Here is a 24508-nt window from a genome sequence, read left to right on the forward strand (position 1 = left end):
GGGCATCAGAGTGCTGCAGCAGCCAGTGGGCGGTGGGGGAGGGGGGCACCCTGCTGGACTATGTGCCTTACACTCAGGCCTTCTTCATGAATAAAGACTTTTAAACCTTTCTGGAGCAAAGTCTGAACAGAAACAAAGGAGGTCGAGAGTATCTTCTCACCCAACACTAATGAGGGCATGACAGAACAACTATGCCCCCCCCCCCGCAACAGGTGGAACACTGTGGGAGGACCAGGAAGATCTGTGGGAGAAGGAGTGCCAGACTGTCACTGATTTCCCTGGTGAGTAAACAAAAAGACTCAGCAAATCTGTCTTCTCCCTATAGATTTGGCAAATACAACTTAACAGACAAAAAATATTCATGACAAAGTCATACTTAGAAACGTTTCACTAACACTCTGTCTTGGTTTAGTCACTGGTGGCTGGAAGTTTGACTGCCACTGTGTTTCTCCGCATTCGGTCCTCTGACAAATGGTGGCTGTTTGGAAGCCCTGCTCAGTTTCTCGTGAACCACGGGAGGGCTGTGTACAGGCTGCTTACGGGGCCGTGGTGGGGTTGCTGTCTGCTTGCGAGGCAGCAGACGTAATATGTCATCTTCTCTGGGCCTTTCCGAGGGCTGGTGCTGCTAATGTCATCTTGTGTCTTGCCCGCTAAATGGTAAAGGGCTGTCTGGCGCGAGCTTAACAGCTACCTGCTCATGCTCAGGACACGCCGGCATTTGATTAACATCAAGCCTTTGTGACTAACAATGTGATATTACACAGCCCGTATCGCACATAAGCTCGGTATGCTAATGCATGTCATGAGCACTACAGTACTAACATTACTCTGACAGCATAACTGTCGCACATTTCCACACACAAAGCTCGGTGAATTTATATCCAGTTATAAAGATAACTGATGAAACCTATGCAACTGTATGGGTCCATAAAGAAAAAAAATACATTTAGCCTAATCCACAGGTAGGGCTCCAAGTTAAAAGGCAGGTGAGCTCATTTTCAACTGAATATAAATATAAACAGAATATCTTTATATAAACCTATAAATGAAGAACACAAAGGGGCTTCTGAACATTAAGGATGCGTTAAGTTCCCTGCTTTCCTTCCGTGGTTCTCTAATAACGACTGGAGAACTGAAAAGAAAAGTCATCTGGAGAACCTGGTCGTGCTTCTGCAGAGCTGCACTGTAATCTGGAGTTTGCCTGGCATGTGCGGAGAAAGGCAACAAGATATAGTGTGGCGAGGGGGGGCAGGGACCCCGTCTTTAATAAATAACAATACATTAAAGACTGAAAATAAAACCAATGTACAAAAACAGAAAAAACTATATCTGGGAAGCAAAGATGTGGCGGTGGGCATCAGGGGCCGTCCGGGTCCTCCTGGCATGGCTCTGGGTTCTCCCCTGCGGAGAGATGTCACCCGTCGGTCACCATGACAACCAGGTTTAACCCCAATGAGATGCGTTGCTCACTCAGGCCGTGGTACAGCGCCGAGCAAACGCTCCTCCGCACGCGCACTCGTCACAAACCTCCGTCGCCGTTCCACGGCGGCTGCTCGGAGTCGGGCGCCTGCGCGTCCGAGTCGGCCTCTGGTGACCCGAGATCGCCCTCTGCTGGCGGTGAAGGCGGCTCCTGCTCCAGGGAGCTCTGGGAGTTTGCATTGCTCAGTTCGTTTGCGTTGGGCTCTGCCTCGCCGTCCACCTGCGGCCGGTTCTGTGACGACGCTGCATCTGTCCCGTCAGTGGCCTCGACCTTCTCGTCCCCCGCTGGGCCTTTTCTGCCAGAGGACATCTCCCTCTCCTTATTGGCCAGCTCTGCTCACAAGGCAGCATAACACAGGCATCAGCCTGGGTGTTCTTACTGCTGAACAGTGTAATGTTTACAAGAAGCAGGTAAATCATACATCCAGGAACATTCTGGACCTGGACTGCTATACTGGCACCTTGCACAGCCAGCTCCTTCCAGCACTCCTTGTTTTGCTGGATGACACTGGCCAGCATGTGGCGCACATGCTTCAGGTCGATGCCAGCCAGGGAGTAGTCTGTGGAAGCTCCTTGATCAGCAGATGAGCCCCGGTCGCTGTGCCTCTGCACGGACTCCACCACTGTCCCCATGCTCCCACCGCTCAGGCTGTAACCGGGAAGAGGATGCGTGAAGCCGCATGCCCAGTCAACCCCAGAGAATGCTGGGAACTCCTGGCGTGTACCTGCCTCTGGTGACACAGCGACTTGTTTTCGTGTTAATAAGTGTCCTGGTTACCTGTGACCATTTTACATGTAATTTCAGGTTGATGTGAAGTGAGAAGACTAGCCGTTCCGTACATGTGGGTGGACTCTAGAAGCCTTCCCAGCAAGACCTCGGTGCAACAAACCTGGACCTCTGGACTCCAGAGTCCGCTGTTCTTAAAGCTTCCTCTATAAGAGGAGTAATAATTTTCTCAGTCGAGTCGATCAGGACAGAGAAGGTTGGTTCAACAATGAAGTCAATGAACCCTAAAAAAATAAAACGCATTCACGAACGATGATAAACACAAAACAAATATTACATAAACAGAGTCTGCAAGACAGAATCCTTAGACATTATTATCTGAAGGTCTTTCGGATTAAACCGCTCACTGGCTTTAATCTACCACAAGAGGGCACTCTGGTGTTTTCCCATCTCTCTAAGATCCAAATCCTAATTTGGCACCATAGAAACAGAGACAATGGTTAATAAAGAGCTTCACCTATCTGTGACTGTGCGATCATGGTGGCCTTGCGATCACACAGAGGCGAGAAGGGCAAGCCCAGCTCTGCCTCCTTATCACCCTGCAAGCAGACCAACAAACAGGATCAGGCAGATACCATGAAATGTTTGGTGACTCAACCTATTAAGATTCAAAGAAGGGGAAAAAACACCTGATTTTAGCTGCGTAATAGACGCCTGCTTCCAAAGTTACCCGCACTCATAATTTTATACTTTACATATTTATGCAAATTTATGTTTAAATTGAAATGAAAGTACTTCCCAGAAAGGTAGACCAGAAAAAAACCTTCTGCGACATAAGTGGGCTATTGCTAGCTGCCTGATCTCCTGACTAGCTTTTGTCATGACCCTTGTGTGACATTTACTTATCTGATGCTTTTATCCAAAGCGACATACAGTAGAGAGAAGAGTTGCTTTTTGTGTCTGCTCCATGGAATTTGAACCCATAACCTTTACATCGTTAGTGCAATGCTCTACTTCAAGAGAATGACCTGCTGTCTTTTACCACTGTCTACAAGTGCTTAGTCAGTCCACGGTTTCTCACAGTTTAGCAGCATGTCTTCCTGTTTACAGTAACATTCCCGTGGTCCGGCAGGCCACAAAAGGGCACGTACCTGTCTGAAGAACTCCTCCATCAGGGCTTGGGTCCAGCGAAAGTGCAGTTCCCAGGCCTTGGCGGGGTGGCTGATGTCGGCTGCATGCAGCATCAGAGATAGCGCTTTAGCCTTGTCTACTCTGTCAACCACAGACAACAGCACATCAGCCGGCACACGCACACACACACGCAAATGCAGTGTCACCAGCACCCGTGCCAGGGGGTGGGCACAGGCAGATGGGGGGTCACTTGTCACCCACTCACCCCTCGGGCTGCTGTAGGGAACTCCTCATGGTCTTGATCTGCTGGAAGTGGCAGGACATGTCCGTACTCATGACCATCTCGATGACCAGGGTCCGCAGCTCCCTGAAGAACACATACAGAGATTTCCCTAAACGCAATTCACAGATGCACGTTTGATATAAAGCCCAGTATTTTCGGGGGTCACCTGCAATATCGCTGTTGTAGGGCCCTGCATCCACTGCCGTAGACTAGCAGGACCCTGAGGAAGACCGCTGAAGTCCACGCTTACCTCCAGTCATCTTTGCTCAGGTTCACCAAGATGTTCATCTCGTCCTCCTGCATGAGCCGGTAGGCGGCGCTGACGTGGTGGTTCTCCAGCACCGAGCGGTCGTTGTAGAGAATGGCCACCTCGGATCTGAGAGCAACAAGCCGGACCTCGGTTACAGCTCTGAACCGGCAAACAGTGACATCAACGGATTGGTATCCAGAAGCTGTAAGTGGCGCTGATTGATTTTTCTGATGTGCCTTTGAGGCGCTTGTGAGATCTGCTCCCAGCTTTTGTATGTCTTCAGAGGGCTTTATATAGATCCATCACAGCAGCCACAACTGCCCCAGTTTACCTATTAATTAGGATTATTATTATGATTATTATTAATTATATGCAGTGGGGTGTTATTACTGAAACAACCCATGTTAATTACCAACCCAAGGGTCCAACAGGCAGGTTCTTCCTGGAGCTTAAAGTGCCATCCGCTCGTTTACAACTGAATTATCAAATGGAAGCTCTTCTATTTGCTTTAACAGATGGAAAAGGTGTTGGGATTAAAAAAAAAGACCAGCAGAGGAGAGAGACAAAAAAACCAGGACGCAAAGCTGTCATTTTCCATCTCAAATAACGCTGGGCTCTGATGCCAAAGTGTCTGTGGTACAGTTTAATACCGAAGCACAGCCCGAGGAATAATGAGCGTGTTAATTTGGCTATTTGTATTCCCCACAGCAACTGCCAATCCTTTTGACTTCCCTGCTGAATTTTCTAACATTATACTCCTGCACCCAGTCAAACGCAAAACTACACAGGCAATGTTTGAAAGACGATCGCTGTGCGCTATTGTCTCCGAAACAGGTGCAGATTAATTGTATAGGTGTGCGTGTTGGGCCTTGCCTTGCGTACGGTAAATAAGAGACATGCAATAACCAAGAGAAAAAGGAGAGGCCACGATGACAACGCGGGCTAGGAGGTCGGCGAGATTAGAGAACGTGTAAATTACTGCCATGACGAAGTCACTTCAGTGCCTGTGATTAACGTGCCTAGAAAAAGCTAGAAGAGCCAAGTGCGAGGCTTACACACGAACGCTGACGTCAAACGGCAACAGGCTGCTACTCACCTGGTCTGGATGTGAAAGTTATTTGTGGTTCCGGTGTGTTCAAAGTCATGGATAGCAGCTGCAAAAACCATGGCTAATATTTCCAGTTCGGTGAGCCAGTGCTGAAGATGACAGGAAAAGGCAGGAAGTTCACTGTGTGCGTGACACTTGGGTTCAGTTTATAAAACTTAATTTCACGCCATTTTTCACTTGTATCCACTTATGGACATTTTAGAAGGGTACAGCCTTTATAGATGATTACTACTATTTCCTAGTAGATAACACCTTGATGTTAATGATGTTGATGTCATCGCTCCTTGTTTTCATTGTAATTAAGATAAGCTGGATCCATATGTTTTCATACAGGATTTCTAGAAAATTCTGTAAAGAAAAGAAAAGCAGGCAGCAAGGCCCGACTCCAAGCAGGGTCCTGGTGGATTCACCATGAGGCCGGTGTGAAGCATCAGGTAGTGCGCTGTCTGGGTGACATCGGCAGCGTGAGTCAGGTTGTGGTAAGGGTTCCTGTGTTTGCTGTAGCCCACCTCCAGAGCCTCCACGAAGGAGACGAGGGCAGAAACGGGTATCTGCATAGGCAGCACAGAGACAACGGACTGTGAAACCCATGAGCACCTACGGCACTATTAGTCTGCCCAGGCTATTGTCAGCATGGCCAGCAGGGGGAGTAAGAGAGGTGGTTACAGTGAAACAGGGGTAAGGGGACAAGTGTCTATGGAATTCACTCTGAAAGGTGGACCTAGGGCATAGTTCTCTAAATTATAGTGCTCAACATCATGCACTTGTAAAATACGTCATAACAGTGGCGAACTGCAGCCCTGCAAATTGGACAGCCATCAACTCTTGACAGCATCTGTAAACGGTCTGATTTTTTACGGTTACAGTAAAGAAAACAGGGAATGCACTACTTAATATAGAGCGCCCCCCTTGTCATCGGAACTCGCTGTTAGGAGGCTGACCCTGAAGCGGTTGATCAGGTCATATCTGGTGAGGAGGTCGTAGACCAGGAACTTCAAAGCGTGTTCGCTGCTGGCTTCATGGAGGGTGAAGACATCAAAGGACCACTTGTCTACATCCTGCAGTGAAACATTCCATCTCTGTTCACTGAGACATCAGTGCAGCACGGAGAACCAAAACAGAGCCTGATTGTCAGTTAATGCCACGGCTTCAGATCTTTAATATAAATGCTATTGGCGACCAAGCGCTGATTACTGGTTACCCATATTTGACTATTTTTTTGAAGGACTTGAGCCATGACAATACCTTCAAAGCAGCAATCACCGCAGGAGGATATGTTAAGCCAGCCATGTTAGATGTCCTTCTGTACATCCTGGAGACATAAACCACTTGGATTAAAATGTCGTGACAAATTTACATCATATAAACTGAGGGATCATATTATGGTGTTGTTATAATAATAAAAAAAAAACATTTTTAGGCAAGTGCATGAGTATCATATTACTGTAAAATATACATACAGTTTGCAACCGTCTTCAGTGTGCAGTTAAGATCTGTGCACATTAGAAATTAGAGATTAAGAAATGTGAAGAAAACAATAAACAGGACGGTCCATATTAGCTTTGCTATTTGCGGGTGAGACTGGGAGGACTGGAGAGAGACTGGGAGTGCTCAGGAGGACTGGGAGTCAACTCAAGCATCCAGGTTCGCAATCAGATCCTTTAGGCAAACTGACAAAGAGTGGGGGCCTTTGCTTATCCTCCCAAAAACACCGGGAGGACTGGTACAGCTATGCAGGGTAAAGTTTGCTCCAAAGCAGAGAAGCTTTCAGAATACAGGAGATGGGAGCTGCTTTAGGCACTCAGCCAGGAATGGCAATGACTGTATCACGGGTTTTAAGAACGTCATCACAGCAAGGTGTGACACGCTACGTGTGCAGCCAAGTCCTTCCACCACTTTCCAGTATCTGTCAAGGAGAGTTCATGTCCATCAGCAGAGTACATGTGGGCTCCCTGCCCGCCCAGCCGGGTGAAATTCTGCGGTTCCTTTTACAGATGGGTTGACAATGACAACGTTTCGATTTATGATATTTCAACTTTACGATGGTGCGTCAGTGATGCACATTCAGCAGTCATTAGAATTTGAATTTTGAAATCTGTTCCCGGGCTAGTGATATGCCGTACGATATTTTTTACTGATGCCAGGTGACGGCAGCATCCATTTCCGATCTCTGTAGCCATCCTGAGCATAAACATCTGATACAGTGTTTAACAACGTATCATGTTTTATTCTGCTAAATGCCCAAGTGTGTCATATCATATCATATTCGACTTATGATAAGTTCATCGGAACGCAATCCCATCTTAAGTTGAGGAGCAACTGTAATACGTTTATCACATTTTTATTTCTTATTTAGTATAACAAAAAAAATGGATTTCTTTGTTTTCTGACAGCTTCAGAAATCTTCGATTAAATTATTTATTTTGTTGAGCAAAATCATATATCAAAATCCACTGCCATCCATAGCTTTAGGGAACAAATTAGCTTAAAATGACTGTATTCTTTAATCAGAGCTCTTTATGGAAAATAAATGTCAATTATAATTACTGTGATGTGACTATCTATCATAAGATGAAGTAGCCAACTGTAAAATCAGAAATGTGTGCGTTCTTGCATGGATTTTATGTTGTTCTGATTCAAAATATATTCAGATTCCAATCCTTATAGGCAACAGGTGACAATGCTTGGCTGCTGCAGTTGCTATGACAACAGGTTATTGGCTCCCTTTGTCTTAATAAGTACTAAATGAAAGGAAAGGACTTTGAGGAATACAATAGCAGCACAGTCAGCCTCATGTTTGCAAAAAGGCGTATATCAAAAAAAAAGTGCATCTCCCAGGATACTATTTATAAATTATTGATTATTTATTAAATATATAATTATTCAAGGTAAATTATGTTCAGAAAGATAAAAATATCTGAAAATCTAATCAATGGATATTTTCATTAGTACAAATTAAAGGATTGTCGTCTGGTGAGTTATGGCACTAATTCCGTGCATCGCTCCATCCAATGAAATGCCCTGCTGACGGATGACGGTACCTCTCCACAAAGATTCCTGCTTGCACGGCGTGGACGATGCTGCGGAACCGGGGCTTCTCCTCGGGTCTCCGACGGACGACGCCCATCTTTCTGGTGAAGGTGGAGGCCAGCCAATCGCGTACCTCCAGGGGCACCGAGTCGGCCTGGATGTCACTGAGCTCATCCTCTGAGTCCAGGAGCCTCCTGCAGGATATCAAACGCACTGCTGAATGCTCACACTCCCTCTGAATGTCACTGCACCCGTGGAAATGGGTGGTGTACCTCCATGCTCTGAAACACAATCCAGTGGCTCCCTTTTGAATACTCCCCTCCAATCACGGGATTATGGCCCAGTTTAGATCCTAATTGAAGGCCTGGGCCTCCCCATGTGCTGAAGCAAGTATAAAGCAAGACAAGACCTTCATAAAAGCTGCTGCTGCTGCACTGCATTCAGTAATGAGAAATATTTACATGCCTCAGGTTAGAGAAAATCGCTTCTGCAAATTTTATGAGCTGGACAAACACCAGTCATTTAATACTTGTAAACAAAATCAATTCTAGAACATTTCAGCACACAATTACAACTTCCTCTACTACTACCACAAATAAACACATATATTAACACTAAATATAAAACCTTTTTGTGCACTGATGTTCTGAAACAAGCAGCGGATACTGGTCACTTCCGCAAGCCGACAGGATGTCCTGCCAAGAAGTCACATGTGTTTGAAAAGAAAACGTAAACCCAAGTCATTTTCCAGCTGCAGACGTAAGAAGATACATGTGGCGCGTCCAAGTCAGAACTGACAGTATGACTTCCAGCCCAGCACAGGGTAGCGGTGTAACTGGTAGGCAAACCATGCTGGTACGGCCTCAGAGGAGCACAGTGCTAAAGGAGGCTGCCAGTGCCGTGCCCTCAGGCATCTGGGGCGCTGGCAAACATCAGCGTCATTAAAACGCCTTCCATCAGGCTGCTGAGTCCCCGGGAGTAGCTGCTCGAGTAATTATCCACGGTGCTAAATCATCGCTGTTCTGTCTCAGAACTAGCATCATCTAAATGCCCTTTCCTTTTCCATTTACGAAATAGCGTTATCGTTATCTTTGCTAAATTAAATGCAATTCATTTGCAAGGTGAGAAAAAAAGTACATAGTGCCACATGCAAATCATTAAATCAATTAAATCACATCAAAAGCCATTAAATAAAAAAGAAGACTGTAAAAATGCCCAAATGCTAGCTTTTTTCTCAATCAGTTCTGGACAGCAGGAAGAAAGTGCAATCTTATCTGAGAAACAGACTGCGGCCGCCACTTGTTGGGATTTTCCTGACTGATCATGTCAGCTGGGCACTGAAGTGTAAAACTCAACGCCGGAATCTACCCTCTGCCTGCCACCACTGTACCTATGGTGCAGTCGTGCAAAGGAGGGCTGCAATTTTGTGTGCTCTGTGAGGCAAAGTGCACAGACATCCTGGAATGCAATGATGAAATAATCTGGGAAATGAATAATAAAGGCAACGTGTGCAGTGGCTCCAGAGGCCAAGCAGGCCTTTAAGCCACATCACTGTAAAGACATGTATGTGTAAAAATACTGTACATTAGTCGTAATGCTTCACGCTTATGTAACTGTCAAATCTTTGGGCTTTTGTTCTCTTCTTTTTGAGCACCCACATAAGTACTGAGTCATGCCAACCTCATCTGGCCTAACCAATGTATGCTGAGAATCCAGATGAGTACCATGTAATGTCTCATTGATGTACATCCAGTTAAGTACAGTTACACTGGCTGACCTGATCTCACTAATGTACATCCAGTTAAGTACAGAGCCATTCTGATCTCATAGACGATTATGGAGCTGTAGCGATTACTCAGTATAAACTCAATTACTCCATTATTAAAAAGCATCGATTCAGTGTTTTCCTACTTGATTACTCGACATTATGGTGGAGTCCAGATAAAGCGCAAAAGCATCATTTATGTGGAAGCGCTTCAAATTAAAAGTCAATGAAAATGCAGTCATCCGTCAGTATCGCAAAGCAGAACTTAAACATCACCACAGCAGGACTGCAATGTACATACATGTTAAAAGAAGACCATCAGGTTTGAGGGACTCAACCAGTAATGTGAGGTTAAACATAGATATGTTCCACCTAGCTTCCTGGAGTAGCATGGCCTGCATTTGTCATCACTATGACTTAAATTATTTTGCTTAATTTACTTTATACACTTCCAGTATATCAAAATAATCGCTGCTAAAATGAAGGCTAGCCCTGTCGCTTAGCCATCATCTTGCATAATACAGTACATAACCATATAATATTAATTATTTTTGTGAACGCATTGTATGTTAGGGCTGACCGACACATTGCAATATTTTACGTTTTTGAAAATGAACTATATACCCCAACAGAATTTATTATCTAACAAAAAAGTCTGGCAGATACGTTGGTGCATGGCGCCGTGCGTTACGCCAGCAGGCACAAAGCAGAGCCGACAAATTACTTGCTTCTGCTCAATATCAAATCTCTGTGGAATACAAAATATTTCCATACAACGGAAGAGAAAAGTCATTTCGTGACCAGTTCTTGTTCGCTTTCCCCCTATTCACTAATTTTTGTTTAATTTCTCATAAAAGCGCCACAATATCTAAGTGAGTCCAACAGCAAGGACTAGAAGAGCTCATGCAGAGCTCATGCAAAAGCAGCGGCAGTAAACTTTAGACCTTTTTTTTACGTATACTAGATGATGTTGAAAAAGTTTGCTTTCCTGTGACTAAGTAAAAATGTTTTAGTGCTACTTATTGAAGGTTTGAAAGCAGCAGAGTATTGCAACCCTTGTAACATAACAATTGCATGCGCATGAAATATCACGTCGATATTAACATCGCACATTGTGAAAATCTGTTAGGGCGGCACAGTGGGTAGTGCTACCGCTGCCGCGCATCGCTACGTTGTGTCGGTAGTGTCTGCATGTTCACCACGTGTGTACGAGCTTTTTCCGTAGATCCTCTTGTTTCCTTTCACTGTCCAAAAACATGCAACTTAAGTTAATTAGAGTGTCTAAATTTTCCTTATGGATGACTGAGTGTACATTGATTGCATTGTATGTTGATTATATCATAAATTATAAACGATTACTCGATGAATCGTCAGATTAAATCGGTAGATTACTCAATTATTGGTATAATCAATAGTGACAGCCCTAGACGATTATCTAGTTAAGTACAGTTACACTGACTCCCCTAGTGTCATCCATGTACATCTAGCTGAGTCATGGTGACTCACCTGGTCTCATCGCTGTACGTCCAGTTAAGTACAATCATGCTAACTCACCTTTATGGACAACAGATATCTAGTTAAGTGCAGATTCATGAAGACTCACCTGGTCTCATCGATGTACACTGCTTCCAAAACAGAGGCTGCATACTCAATGTTCTTCTTCAGGTCCACCACGTTGACCTCACCCCTCTCTAGCTGCTTCACCAGACACCTCAACCTGCAAGAACACACAGCAAAGAGGTGATCCTGCCCCCTGTGGTGGGTATGAAGATGGTTGCCACATTCCTACCTTCTAAGCGGAAAAAAAATGTTTATGCACATTGCAGTTTAAATAGAAAAATAACTAGCCCAACATCATAGCATCAGCAACTGTAACAGCCATACACTTCTGCAAAACACTGCAGTTCTGTAAAATTCCCTGCAACTCTGAATGGAAGAGTGTATTCTACATACAACAGTATTTAGGTCAAACGTCTGGGACTGAAGATTAAATACAAAAACAAATACTCGCGAGATATTTAGGTCACAACAATCAGGTCATGGAATACAATGAATCCATCCTAATCCTATCATACATCACGCTCACTCAAAAAAACCATCATCATTACGATATCACATTTAGAAACAGCAGACACTAAGGGCACAGTATCTATTTCAAAATTATTTAGGGGAGAAATCCACAAATGAAAGACAGTAGATTTAGCTTGCGGAATAGGAGGCAGGAGACAGCATGGGAATAGCAGCTTTGTAAGCATCTTGAACAGGTGGCTGATTTAAACCTCAGGAGATGGAGTTCACCCTGTCCAATTCACATACACCACCCACTCCATCCTCTCCTATTACACAGTGAATAAACGCTGTCAGAGAGATCTTAGTGACGGTGGCTGGGGTAAAAACGACACTCACCGCTGGTGATCAGTAATCATGGGCACTTGACAGACACAAAGTCGCACTCTATGAGCACCTCGAGCAGAAATCCCGACCATTATTCCCTCCCTCTTTCTACAGAACAAACGCAGCTCATCCTCCGTGTCAGGGCCCCCAGTCACAGCTGGCAAATCACAGTGGCACACCAGCCGATTGTAAACCAACTGAGTTCCTTCAAAGGTCCAAAACAACTTTCTAAACATTCGAGAAAGTTGCATTAAGATCAGACGTGAGGCGCCAGAGCACAGAGAGTGCTACCGGCTTGAGATTACAAGCTAACGCTCCAAACGGCTTCGTGGTAACGGCCGGTAACATAGCAACGCACTTCCAAATATAAATGCCACAGCATGTCACACCGTGTGCTGTAACGTGTTGCTCGCTGATAACACTTACGCCTAAACTCAAACTGTCGGCGGCAAGAAGCGGGGTGGGGGGCTGGTGGTTGGGCTCAATATCTGCCATGAAGGAAGGAGGCAGAAAGCAAGTCATCAAATTCCCTGAGAGAAAAGAGAAGAAGTAACAGGCCCGAGAATGTGGTGCATCAGCACGAGCTGATTGATGCCACTCTGCCAGGGGTCCCCCTCCCTTCCAAACTCAGCTGGAAAAAGACGCCCAGAGCAGACCCATCCGCTTTAACGCGAATGGATTTCAGCCACAACCGAATGAGAGGCTGGAGACGGGATGCCGGAGACAAGATGCTGGCACAGTCCGCTGAGAAAGGATGGGCTTAGCGAGAGGACAGATGCTGACACCTTGGAGAATGCATCAAAAAAAGGGCAATGATGAAGATGACAGTGGCCTGTCAGAGGGGCACAGATGGCAGTGCCTTGGAGAGGCCCCCTACCGGAAAGGGGGGGGCGGGTGGTAAGAGGGGGTGGGCAGGGGTCTGCGGTATGTCATTCCTCCAGGTGGTGCATGACGCTACATGACCCTTAACACGTTAAGACAGCAAAGAGTCTGGCGGGAGGGCAGAGAGGAGAGGCCCCTGCTGTCCGAGCATCTGGGCCAGGAGTGCATATGGGGGGGCGTTACGAGCACCGGGTGTGCATCCCCTCAGAGATGAAGGGCAGCGGTTATGAAAATGGGCCCTTGGTTTTTTATATCCACCGCAGAATGAATCAGCACCATAATTGTTCGGGATAGAAGGTCAGAAGCGCCGCCCGCGTTTTATAACGGTGACCTGCGCCGACCCGTGAGAGCCGGCTTTTATCAGCTGCTTGTTGAGATGGGAGTCACAGGGGAGGGAGAGTGGTAGAGTGAGCGGCCCGGTTCTGATAAGGACCCAGCTGGCTAGGGGAGAACTGGCATCCGGCCTCTTCCTTGGACCAAACTGCACCCACATGCTGCCTCTCGCCCCACTTCATCTCTCTCGGCCTTGGCCACAGCGCCCCCTACGTTTCAGGGGTGATTGCCAACTCACAACCTGGACTGTGGCAACCCTCCATCCTGTGCAAAGACTCCATGCCACACCCTCAGTACTGTGATGAAATATGTCAGTGTTTCCTTTCAGCCAGAAAGGGGGGCACTTTCTGGACCTTCATAGGGGAACAAAATGTGGTGCCTGAAAGCTGCTTTCCATTGTTTATTCTCTGCAGCAAAAATGATTATAAGAACTGACAAACTGACTATATATTTAACATACCGTTTTAATTGAAATACTGCTGTATGTATTAAGGTTAATCCTTTGAAAACGCACCTGATTTCAGGGTGTGAATGTAGTTTTGCGGGCCATCTTCCCAAGCAAGGCACATTGGCTTAAGGAACCGCTCCGCACTCCTCTGTATATGTACAGCGTGGGTGGGAGGGGGCTTGTGTTTAACATTTGCGGGGGCTTGTTAATGCAGCAAGATCAGCTGCTCCCAGACACTGCCCGGTACACTCTGCAGGACCCCGACTGCACATACAGTCAGATGTAGTGTATCACTGCTGCTTTGCAACAGTCACCCTTATGCCAATTTCACTTTTCCCGTACAATTAAAGGAAAGATACAATCTGCGTGTTCTCCCTGTGTCACGCAAGTTCGTTCCCGCTACCCTGTTTTCCTCCTTCAGTCCAAACCACACAGTTGCAATAGCAGCTGGCATCTCTGAATCGCCCTTAATCTGAGGGCGTGTGCGTGTGTGTGAGTGTGTGCCCTGCCATGGGCTGGCATCCCTTCCAGGGTGTCCCCTGCCCAGTGCTTCCAGATTAACCACAACCCTCTGCTGGAATAGCAGTTATTGAAGATGGGCAGAAATAATGGGCACATTTCTTCAACATCAGGCACCAAAGGCAGAGAAATGAGCCACACAGACTAGATAGCAGAGAATAAGACTCTCCAAGAGAATAGGGCCTCCAAGACCTCAAACACATAAGAAGGCCAGCCAACATCCCCTAATATCTAACTCTACAGTAGATACAGTTTGAGGCACAACCATGTAGCATCAACGCAGCCAGACAGACAGTGGGTATTTTTCTCATGCGTCCTTGGTTCCTTTTCCATCTTCAGACTGAGCACCAGTCAAGCACCTTACTTGATTCCCTGTGGTGCATAGCTAGGCATACTGGCCAACGGAGAAACTGCCAAGGGTTTCAGGCATCCCCCCACAGACTGACCCCAAAGGGGGCACCCGGAAGACTGCCGCTGCTGACCCGCTCGCAGCGTCCCACAGATGAAAGCATGGAATGCCCTTCATCTGGAAAACCGCGCGGACACATCCTTTTTTAGTATGGAAAACAACCGCCGGCTGCTTCTTTGGAAAGCAGCAGGAAAAGAAAAAAAAACTCCAATCAGTCAAACAAAAGTTCGGAACACATGCGGATCAAAGAAGTTTTCGCAAATAATTCTCCCAATATGGTGAGTAGGGGACATGATTAACATGTAATTACACAGGTTGGCTACCCGGAATTAACCGCTCCATGCAGGTTTTCCAAATAAACTGCCGCATGTGATTCCAGCAGTTCACTCAGAGGGCGAGTGGAATCTGGGATGGACCGCGGCCCTAGCAAAGCTCATTAAGGCGGGAGATTTGCTCTTTAAATGAATCATCAATCTGGCGCTGTTTACAAGCTCCATTCGACTCAACATCTAGGCAAGTCCTTAAACTGGACTGACAGGATGGTTATCCAGTCCCATGACTAGTCTTCTTGACCTGAGATGCTCAACGGTCAAGAACAGCCCTGAACAGGATCAACACCCCTGCCAGGACAGGGACTCTGCTGCAGGGGTTCTCCACTCCCCTGGGTCAAAATGAGAGTTTAGCGGACTGTTTAGAAGATTCCAGGCTCCATGGCTTTGGGGGGAGGTACATCTCTCTGACAGCCACCAGCTCTCAACCAGACAGAGTGACAGATTTTCTCACAGGTTTGGACGAACAGGCCTGCAAGAACTATGGTTCAAAAAACACACACCTCCCTCCTTCTACACCCATATTCACCACTCCATTACCCATCATTCATGTTGCATGTCGCAGATTTTCCCAATGTCACCCTAATTCATAGCCTTCAGCTCACGAACCATTAACGACTATCCATAAAGGTTTGCTCCATACTTGTTCTAAACCTGCTCGTTCCACCTCACACGCAGAACTTTAGAGAAGATCACTGATGCAGATCTAATGCTGTCCAGGCTCAAAGATGGTGCATTTCACCTCGTTGATACTGTACAGCATGTGAGGACATTATGGGGTAGAGATCAGCAGTGAACCCCTCACAATCGCCTAGAGACGGCCTGTGCCCTTTGGCCACGTTGACATACTGTGAGCTTCTCCTCGGAGCGCTGTCAGTTTGGTGTTGCCATTGTGCACGTAGTGCATTTCATCTGTCTAACCAGGGTAGGGCTGGAGGGAGAGCATGAAAGTGATAAGAACCATGATTAATTCGCCTAAATCGGCATTGCCCCTCCTCCCGGCTCCATCCCACAACCCCTCTGCAGCACACCTGTTAACCAGGACACAGGTGGGTCTAAGACACACAATGAACCATCACCATTACACCAGAGCGAAAGGAGCTCGACAGCTTAAACATGTACTTCATGAGAAGCTTCCTCAGGAAGTGTCTGTTTCGTTCATTCCCTCGATATTTATACACTTCACTTCTGTGCTGCTGGCGTCCATCTTGATTCTGTTCTCAGACTTGTGGTGCTTCCTAAAGGGATGTCTCACGACTGTGTGGGAGAAATCCTGGTGGGAATGTGTGATTAGGAGCGAGACAGCTCGTAAACACACGTCTCCGTTTAGCCATTGTTGGTGGCTAGGGGTCGCTCCCAGATTTTCTCCCGTACGAAAGAATGAAACAATATGCTCAACACCAAATGTGAATTTTATGTTAGTACAAAAAGAAAAGACAAGAGAATTTCATGTGAAAAAGTGAAACCTTCTTACAGAAAATTGTCCAGTCAGTAAGGATGGAAATCATTAGATAAAAATCTCTGTATACAGACCACATACTGTCTCTACCTTTCTTTCTAACCTATATCAAGATTTCAGAAAGTTGCTCCCGAGACAAAATATGGGATACTTCAGACAGTACAGCCCTAGTAACTTTCTGGCATTCTTTAGCCTTTTAAACTCTCTATGCTCATTCTTTCATTCTCATTCTTTCATGAGCCTGAACATTCTGGCACGGCAGACAGTCTAAATACAATAACAAAACACAATGTGGAATATAGCAAGAAATATAATTAAGGTTTTCATCATCTGGTTTCCCAGAAAAATGTAAGTTTAAGTGCTCCAACCTGCTTTTAAAATTTGGGCATTTGGGGCAGGCAGAAAGTCAGACTGAGAGGCACGGCTGCAGTGCCGATGATCACGAAATGAAAAGCGGATGGGCGGCTGTCTGAGGTAAACAAAGCCATCACGGGGTTTGTCTCCCGGCGACTTTACGCTTCGTTGTTGGGGCCGCCTTTTTACGGGGATGGCGGCCGCAAGCCAGCGGATCCATGTTTCCCCTCACAGCTGCGGCTTATTTCATAATGGCACAGAGAAGACAACCCATTCGAGGGCGAGGCGTGGGCGGGAGAGGGGGCCGCTGCGGGTGCTGTGACGGTGCACCATATGCGGGGGTCACGAAGCACAGGTGCCGAAACTGCCGGAGGTGTGTGACGGTGCTGCTGCAACCAAGTCATCGTTTCACACATGCCCATTTGTACTAAACGAAAATCCAAGACACGGCAACCTAAGCCACACGACCCAAAGCCAAACAGCCGTACGAGAGAGAGAGCCGCACTTCGACTCATGCAAATAAAATCTGAAAGCTTATGGGTCTCTCTTATGACAATTCTGTTCTCGCAAAGATTTTTATGTTTTGAAAGACCTTTATTTCTGATTGCACCCTGTAACACTAAACCTAATCATAAAGCATAAAAACTCAAAATGTCCTCCTGTTTACAGCATGCCACCTGCACACCACCTCTTCCTCTATCACCCATTTTATAACAGCCAGCCACGTACAGATGCAGTTCCCTTCGGCAGACACTAAGACAGAGAAAATCTAAGACGCTTGTCACCAGCATGGTCCCTCTGCAGAAAATTTCCTCAATTCTAGTACTTATGCCAACACCCTTGTGGCTCCAGCTTTATGCTTCCAATAACCACTGATGCCCGACCCCAGCAATATGCTCTAAAGGGTTAGATCTCAGTTGGACAACTATACAACTTAAACAGAGCATCGCTCTAAGATCTAAACTAAACTTTCAAACTATGAACTTTTTCAAAACAAGGTACATTTTTACGGTGCCCCTCTGGTGACACAGGAGAAAAAAAAATATCGCATGGCCACGAATTAATAACGCGTGGCTAGGATATTTGCAAATGCCTAGAAAGACATAGGCAACTTCGAGAGTGGATAAAAGTACGTATAATTTTATAAAATTATTAAATTTATAATAAAATTATAAAGAAATTGTAAAAAAATTTTAATTGATAACATAATTGTGAGAAGGCCCATGCTAACTTCCTAAAGGCTTTATCATGTAAGTGCATTACGAGTAAGGCAGCGGTAACAAGTAAGTTATCGACAAGTGCATTACACCAACGTACAACATCCCAGAAAAACGCTTTAAGAAAGACGTGGTCACCACTTAATTGTCTCTTGGCTACGCAATATATATATTTTTTCGACTATGTTACCAGAGGGGCTCCGTACATTTTAAACAACATTAACATAATAAAACAAAATATGTCATTGTGGGGCTTCTATAAATCTTTCAATTGTGACTTAATATCATGCAGATGGCCCATTGTATTATATGAGAGCCAGAGCCAATACCACAAAAACCTTTTCACGGTAAGGGACTCCTTTATTTCTAGCAGAAGCCCCAGTTAGTGCCTTGCTGGTACAGACATACGCAGGACATGGCCAAGCATCTCAGCAAACGAGTAACCGCGGCACATGCTGGCAGCCGGCTCAAAGCTGACTGCATGGAAGGACCAAGTAAAACAATCACACAGCTGCTCTGTGTTACACATCTGGGTCAGGCGAGTGTTTCTTGCGTGTCAGTTTCAGCACTGGGATCAGCGATGATAGCAGCCATCCAGACTTGCTTCTATTTGTTTTTCACTAAAAGAGGAACACAAAGGTCCCCTCACTGGTCCTCCCAACGACCCGGTGGACCTTCTCCTACAAGCCTGCTGGAGCTTCTGCCATTCAGATGCAACTGCGTGGAGGCATTGAGCTCAGGGTTGCTTCATGAAGTATCATCTGGTAATTTGCCGAACAGTATATATCCCCCTGCCTTGTTGTGATGTGAATAACCTTGCAAAACCACATCACCAATGTTCTGGAATGTTGAATGTAATCACAGGCTGAGAGACAGCCCAGGCTGCTGTGGAGAGTCTAACTAGGGGTGCCCTGATGCCTTGGCCTAACCCCCCGAGCCTGTTCCAGGTCCCACACTAAACACTGGGCTTGTTTATCGCAAAGCTGTGATCCACTGCAGATGTCATCCTGCGCGTCCGCTGGGAATTTAAGTGCAGCCCTGGATGTCATGAAGCTATAAACAGAAGATAGACCTGGGTGCTATGCCAGAAACTGCTATTCCCATGCAAGTCTTCCCATCAGCATCAGCCTGGGTGTGGACACCCTTCAAATCCTCCAGGACAGATCAAGCAACCCCCCCACCCCACACACACACACACACACACACACACACAGACACGCACACACACAAACACATACTTGGACGCTGGAGTCCACTTTCCAGAAAAACACACATGAAACACAACCCGGACGCCAGATACAAGAGCCACAAATCCCAGTAGTTACTGGGAGAGAGAGAAAGAGAGAGCGAAGGAGTGCAACAGGAACTAATGTTTTTGTGGAGAAAGAAACCTCTCTCGGTTTGTCAACAAGTGTAGACCTCAGATAGTGTTTAATGCAAGCAGCCCCTGGATATGCATGCAGCCGTACCTGCTACACAGCTGGCCCCGGTTAAAAGAGCACTGTTTTACATGCGAGAGGGCTATTAACAACCTGCTCGAGATAATGCAGCCGGGCGCTGAACCATAACACAAAGTTCCGCGTATAACGGCCGCCGAGCCATAACAAATGAGAGCGTTTGCTGCAGTCTGGGCCGCTGCGGCCCCTTCCAGGCGTACACTGGGTCAGAACGAGCACAGCAGGACGGCCGTGGGAGAATTCCGGCTAATTACAGTCACGGTTTGAAAAGGTGCATTTTAATTAAAGTTGAAGCCGACAGCGATGTATGCAGCCGCGACGTCAGACCGCCGTGCCTCATGCTTCTAGGTAACACACGTGCTCGCGCACACATGTGCATACATACTCCCACAGAGTGAGTAGGAGGGAAAGAATAAGAATCAGCAGGTAGGAGTCGGAGTGCCCACGCTCCCCACCCGCTGCCTTCCACGGTACCTGAAGATGGGTCTGTGGAGAAATTTCCTCTTGAAAGTGACACTGTCGTCCATTGAGAGTCGGCACTGCCGCCCGCTGGGCCCCGGGCTGCCTGTCCCTGGCCGATTCTCACGCCAGAGAGTGCGGCGAGCCTGACGCCAGCCTCCCTTTCTGACCGCTCAGTGAGGGAGGCCGCGGGAACCACATCAGAGAAGGGTGCGACGGCAGCCAAGTGGGGTGGGGGGTGGGGGTTCTCACCCTCTCCCCGTGTGGGACCCTCTGCTGAGAGCGAGCTCAAACCCGCGCGCGTACTGAAGCCGTGAGAGCCCCACCCCCGCTGGCCCCCTCCCTGAATGGGGAATACCGAGTGCCCTGGAGCATTCTTATCTCCGACCTCAGCTCAGGGAGGACGCTGTGAGTTTCTCTGATGGCCCCAACCGCTTCCAGCAGGGGCACCTTCCCCCCCCCCTGTTCAGTAAGTTAAAGATGATGATCTGGGCTGGTCACACGGGGCTGGCCCCGTGCTAGGAGGTGGGAATTATTTTCCAATCTGGCTCCCATTTACTCCCGGAGCTGGGAAGGCCCCTGCCGCCCTCGTTGGGCCCTCGGGGGACACACCGGGGCGGAGGGCAGATACACACGTCAGTACCTCGTGTTGGACCGGCCAGTACCTGTTAGAAAGGACAGACACCAACCCTGGCTTCCCTGTGCCCCATAAGAAATGAGCGTGGAGCCCTAAAAACACACCCTCTCGTGTGTCTTATATGAAACTAATATAAAATGTTACAGCGCCATGTGAGGCTGAGCAGATGGCAAAACACACTCGTAGTTCAGCTCATATACACAAGGAACTGTTCCCTCTGCAAGGTCGTACATTTATTACGCTAAATTCCACACAATCTAAAGACGATAACTTCCGACACAGGGAACGGTTATAGAAGCAGGCTGAAGCTCTATACTGTAACGGCCATAAACAAGTGAGCATAAGCAGATGTCAGATGGGCTTCGCTGGCTTGCTTAGAGGGGTAATGCAATCAAAGCAGCTCACAGTTACATACTTCTACCTATTTCTGCAGCCTGGTATTAGATGCACGTTGTGGAAGAAACCTTCACTAGAAGGACAACCAGCTGGGCATCTCTGGACAGGAATGGGAAATCTTTCAGTCACAACCAGGGCTATTCAAACTGACGGCCCGGAGAACGGTGTGCCCAAAGTGCGTGACGAGCGGCTGTGGTGGGTGTCATCCTTTCAGAGGAGGATGGATGCAAGGAATCAATCCATTGGGTGGGAAAGTTTGTGAGGAGAGGTACTCGTCGAGTGATCAGATGCAAAGGGCCTACAAAAGCAATACAGGTCCAGTAAACCTTCCCTATGCATCTCCTCAGTTTGGGTCCAAAACTAAACAGTTTGCCCAATTGTGTTCTCTCCATATCAAGGGATGGAAAGTATGCACTGGCGACTGCAACCTATTAACTTACGCAAGCTCCGAACATGAGATTCTGTAACAGGGGAGACTTTGTGCTGGCTTTGAAAGCCGCTAGGGTCGGTTCACACCTAAGAAGGGGCTGCGTTTTAAATGCTCACTAATCAGCTAATTAGCAAACTGGAGGTGTCAAACAGAAGTGTAAGGAGACAACGGGGAGAGAGCAGTAGTAACAACACACACACTGTCAGGCGTCAAAGAGACTGCCTCTCAGTCTCAGTAGGATCAGACTGGAGGCTGGGTGTTATTCTTGGTGGGAGGACGATACATGCATTTAACAGTAAATAGGATTTAGATGTTCAAGGGTCAGTTTGTTCTCATGACCACAATCACTCCCACGACACAATAGAAACATGAGTAATATTGGGCAGACTTATTTGGGATCAGATTAACCAGAGAAATATAATATATAGGTAGGAGGAACTATGTGGTTCAGTGAATTAGGATTCTGTGCCTGCGAGCAGAGGGTCACCGGTTTAAGTCACAGGACCAGCTGGTTGATGCCACCCTTAACCCACCGACTGCTCTAAGGGGGCTGCACACCAACTGACCCCGAACCCGAACCCCAATCTTCACCGTGTGTGTGTGTCTCAGAGGACAGCAAGATGGGATATGTGAAGATAAGCATTCAAATGAACATGTATAAAGCATAATTTCATTTACAGCAAAGGAACAGTCATGAACTAATTAATCTAGCAGTGGAGAAGCTGTCACCATCTTGGAGAAAGCCACAACACAGAACCTGCTGTTCACCTGTAGAGGGAGGCGTGGTCAGCCCACCCAACACAACCCGGCTGGATAGAGTGAGTATTTGCCCTCCGTCCTCTTACTGTTACTGCTGCCCATCACTCTTTCTTAGAGATTTTCTTCTTCTTCCTGAAATTTGCACTAATACTACACCACTTTACATCGACCGTGCCAAACCCTATATATATATGGCAAGGTGTTGCAGGCTTAGTTATTTACTGACAATTCAATGTAATACACACATGAAGTATATGCCATATTCAGTTTTTAGTATTATCTTTATACTATCATTGTAGTTTATTGTCATTTATGTAAATATGTAAGTATGAAAATTCTATGCATGTAAATTATTTATGTCATTAAGGAGGCAGCTACTACATTTCGTTCTATTGTGTAATCTGCAAAAAGCCTTGATCCCTGATAGTCACAAAAAATGGGGTCTGCGATCAGGGCGGGGGGAGGGGGGTGAGAGCAGGATAGCGTGCCGGTGTAGCGGTGCTCTAGGGGCCTTCAGCACAGACACCGTCATACCCAACTGGGGCTTGGCGGTGGGCCCGTGCCAGTCCTGTATTGGTATTGGCTGTGTCGCATGGAATCCAGGGTTATATTTGGATGCCATTATAATTGTTTTACCATGTATTTTTCCAGTGTTTTTTTGTAAAGCACCAGCATACCCCTCCCCTAGCTGCTGTTATCGCACTCACACACAAACTGCTCATTTAGGGCAACTCCAACCTGCAAACTTCGCCTCTGAATTCTGCCTTTGTGGTTCCGTGTTTTATAAACAAACAACGGAGTTTGGAAAAATGGGAACTCTGGGATGGTTTAGCTTCAGCCTGCAAGCCCTCTTTCTTTGTTATGAACGGATTTGGGGAGATGGATTTAGTGAGCTGTTGCTCCGTGCCTCACCCCGGGGTGGGGATCATCTGCAAGTGTGGCCCACCGTGCCTTTCCACTTTGTTTATTATGCCGTGCACTTTTACCAAAACAACGGTTTCCATGACAAATCACACTAATAGCACCATGTCAGTGGTCGGGTGCTTGTGTGCTGACAAAGCGGAGGAAATGAAGCCAGGATCATAAACGGACCGGTGTTTGTCGGAAACTGGGCGGGGGGATTAGCTGTTACAAACGACTTGCTCCCTAACAAACCTGTGCCTTATCCAATAAGGCGGAGCTGCCGAAACCCGCTCTGGTGAGTCACACTCTTATGGGGGGGCTGAGTGACCCGCTGTCCCGGCCTACATCAGGGTACCAGGAGATCCAGGCACAGCATAAGGTCAGAAGCTAGAGGCAAAATTGTCCCTGTTGGACAGGAAACGATGAAATCCCTGTTTGTACAATATAGTATTTAACACACAGTTATAAAAACAGAATATATGCTAGACAGATGTTTCTCAGCCAAATCCCCAGAAACCCTCCACATTATTCCTCCCTCCCAGCTCCCAGCACGTTTGAACCAAAGAAGCAAGAACAAACCAAACAATTCTGAACACCAAATACCTGGTGCATGTTTGTCGGAAGCTAGAAGATAGCAAAAATGGACTGACTGGGTGTCCCCTGCCTGGGCTGACTCTGCACCCAGGGTGTCCCCTGCCTGGGCTGACTCTGCACCCAGGGTGTCCCCTGCCTGGGCTGACTCTGCACCCAGGGTGTCCCCTGCCTGGGCTGACTCTGCACCCAGGGTGTCCCCTGCCTGGGCTGACTCTGCACCTAGGGTATCCCCTGCCTGGGCTGACTCTGCACCTAGGGTGTCCCCTGCCTTTTATCATGTGCTTCCTGGAATGCGCTCCAGATTCTCTCTGAACTCTTCTGGATAAGCAGTTAGGACAAAATAGATATGAAATCACTCTGTCAACAGAAACCTTTACGTGTTGCAGTAACCGATAGCGGCAAAAACTTGGGTAAAAAAGTGTCCAGGAACGGACTAATGTGAAAAAGTCCAGCCCAAAAATGGTCAGAGTGAAATCCTTTGGCTGGAGTGACTGCACGCTTTGCCATGTCACACGGCAAATCAGTATCATGTGGGCCCATGGCCCGGGGAGGCAAAGTGGGGGGGCACAATTAGCTTTCCACACGTTCACTATCCGGTGCTCACGAAGTGGGCTCTGTCGCCGAGCCGTGCAGGCCAATGCAGATGTTATGTTTCATGTCGAAATCCCTCCTGACGTATCCAAAGGTGCTGTTCTTCCTCTCGGTGACAGCGGCGGCAGGAAGCGCTGTGACGGCCACATTTAGCTCCTCCGTGTC

At 47.0% G+C, this 24508-nt stretch overlaps 1 protein-coding gene across 3 annotated transcripts in view; it reads right to left on the reverse strand.

Moving 5' to 3' along the window:
• Positions 1 to 1231: 1231 nt before the first annotated feature.
• Positions 1232 to 24508, reverse strand: part of pde1a (phosphodiesterase 1A, calmodulin-dependent) — a 33671-nt gene continuing 10394 nt past the window's right edge. The window contains exons 1-15 of one of the 3 annotated variants that reach the window (XM_048979539.1): positions 20049 to 20386; positions 11377 to 11490; positions 8020 to 8202; positions 6224 to 6290; positions 5920 to 6036; positions 5389 to 5529; positions 4967 to 5067; positions 3871 to 3996; positions 3603 to 3704; positions 3358 to 3478; positions 2724 to 2805; positions 2370 to 2490; positions 1941 to 2128; positions 1528 to 1812; positions 1232 to 1401 (exon numbers count right to left, since the gene is read on the reverse strand). In XM_048979539.1, the coding sequence (XP_048835496.1) occupies positions 1358 to 1401; positions 1528 to 1812; positions 1941 to 2128; positions 2370 to 2490; positions 2724 to 2805; positions 3358 to 3478; positions 3603 to 3704; positions 3871 to 3996; positions 4967 to 5067; positions 5389 to 5529; positions 5920 to 6036; positions 6224 to 6290; positions 8020 to 8202; positions 11377 to 11490; positions 20049 to 20101 (1845 nt within the window). In that variant the 5' untranslated portion in view covers positions 20102 to 20386 and the 3' untranslated portion in view covers positions 1232 to 1357. Of the gene's footprint in view, positions 1402 to 1527; positions 1813 to 1940; positions 2129 to 2369; positions 2491 to 2723; positions 2806 to 3357; positions 3479 to 3602; positions 3705 to 3870; positions 3997 to 4966; positions 5068 to 5388; positions 5530 to 5919; positions 6037 to 6223; positions 6291 to 8019; positions 8203 to 11376; positions 11491 to 12179; positions 12972 to 20048; positions 20387 to 24508 lie in introns of those variants that run through there. The other 2 variants (XM_048979537.1, XM_048979538.1) reach the window with 2 other exon arrangements.

The sequence above is a fragment of the Brienomyrus brachyistius genome, chromosome 16 (genome assembly GCF_023856365.1).
Source record: "Brienomyrus brachyistius isolate T26 chromosome 16, BBRACH_0.4, whole genome shotgun sequence".
Taxonomy (NCBI): Eukaryota; Metazoa; Chordata; class Actinopteri; order Osteoglossiformes; family Mormyridae; genus Brienomyrus; species Brienomyrus brachyistius.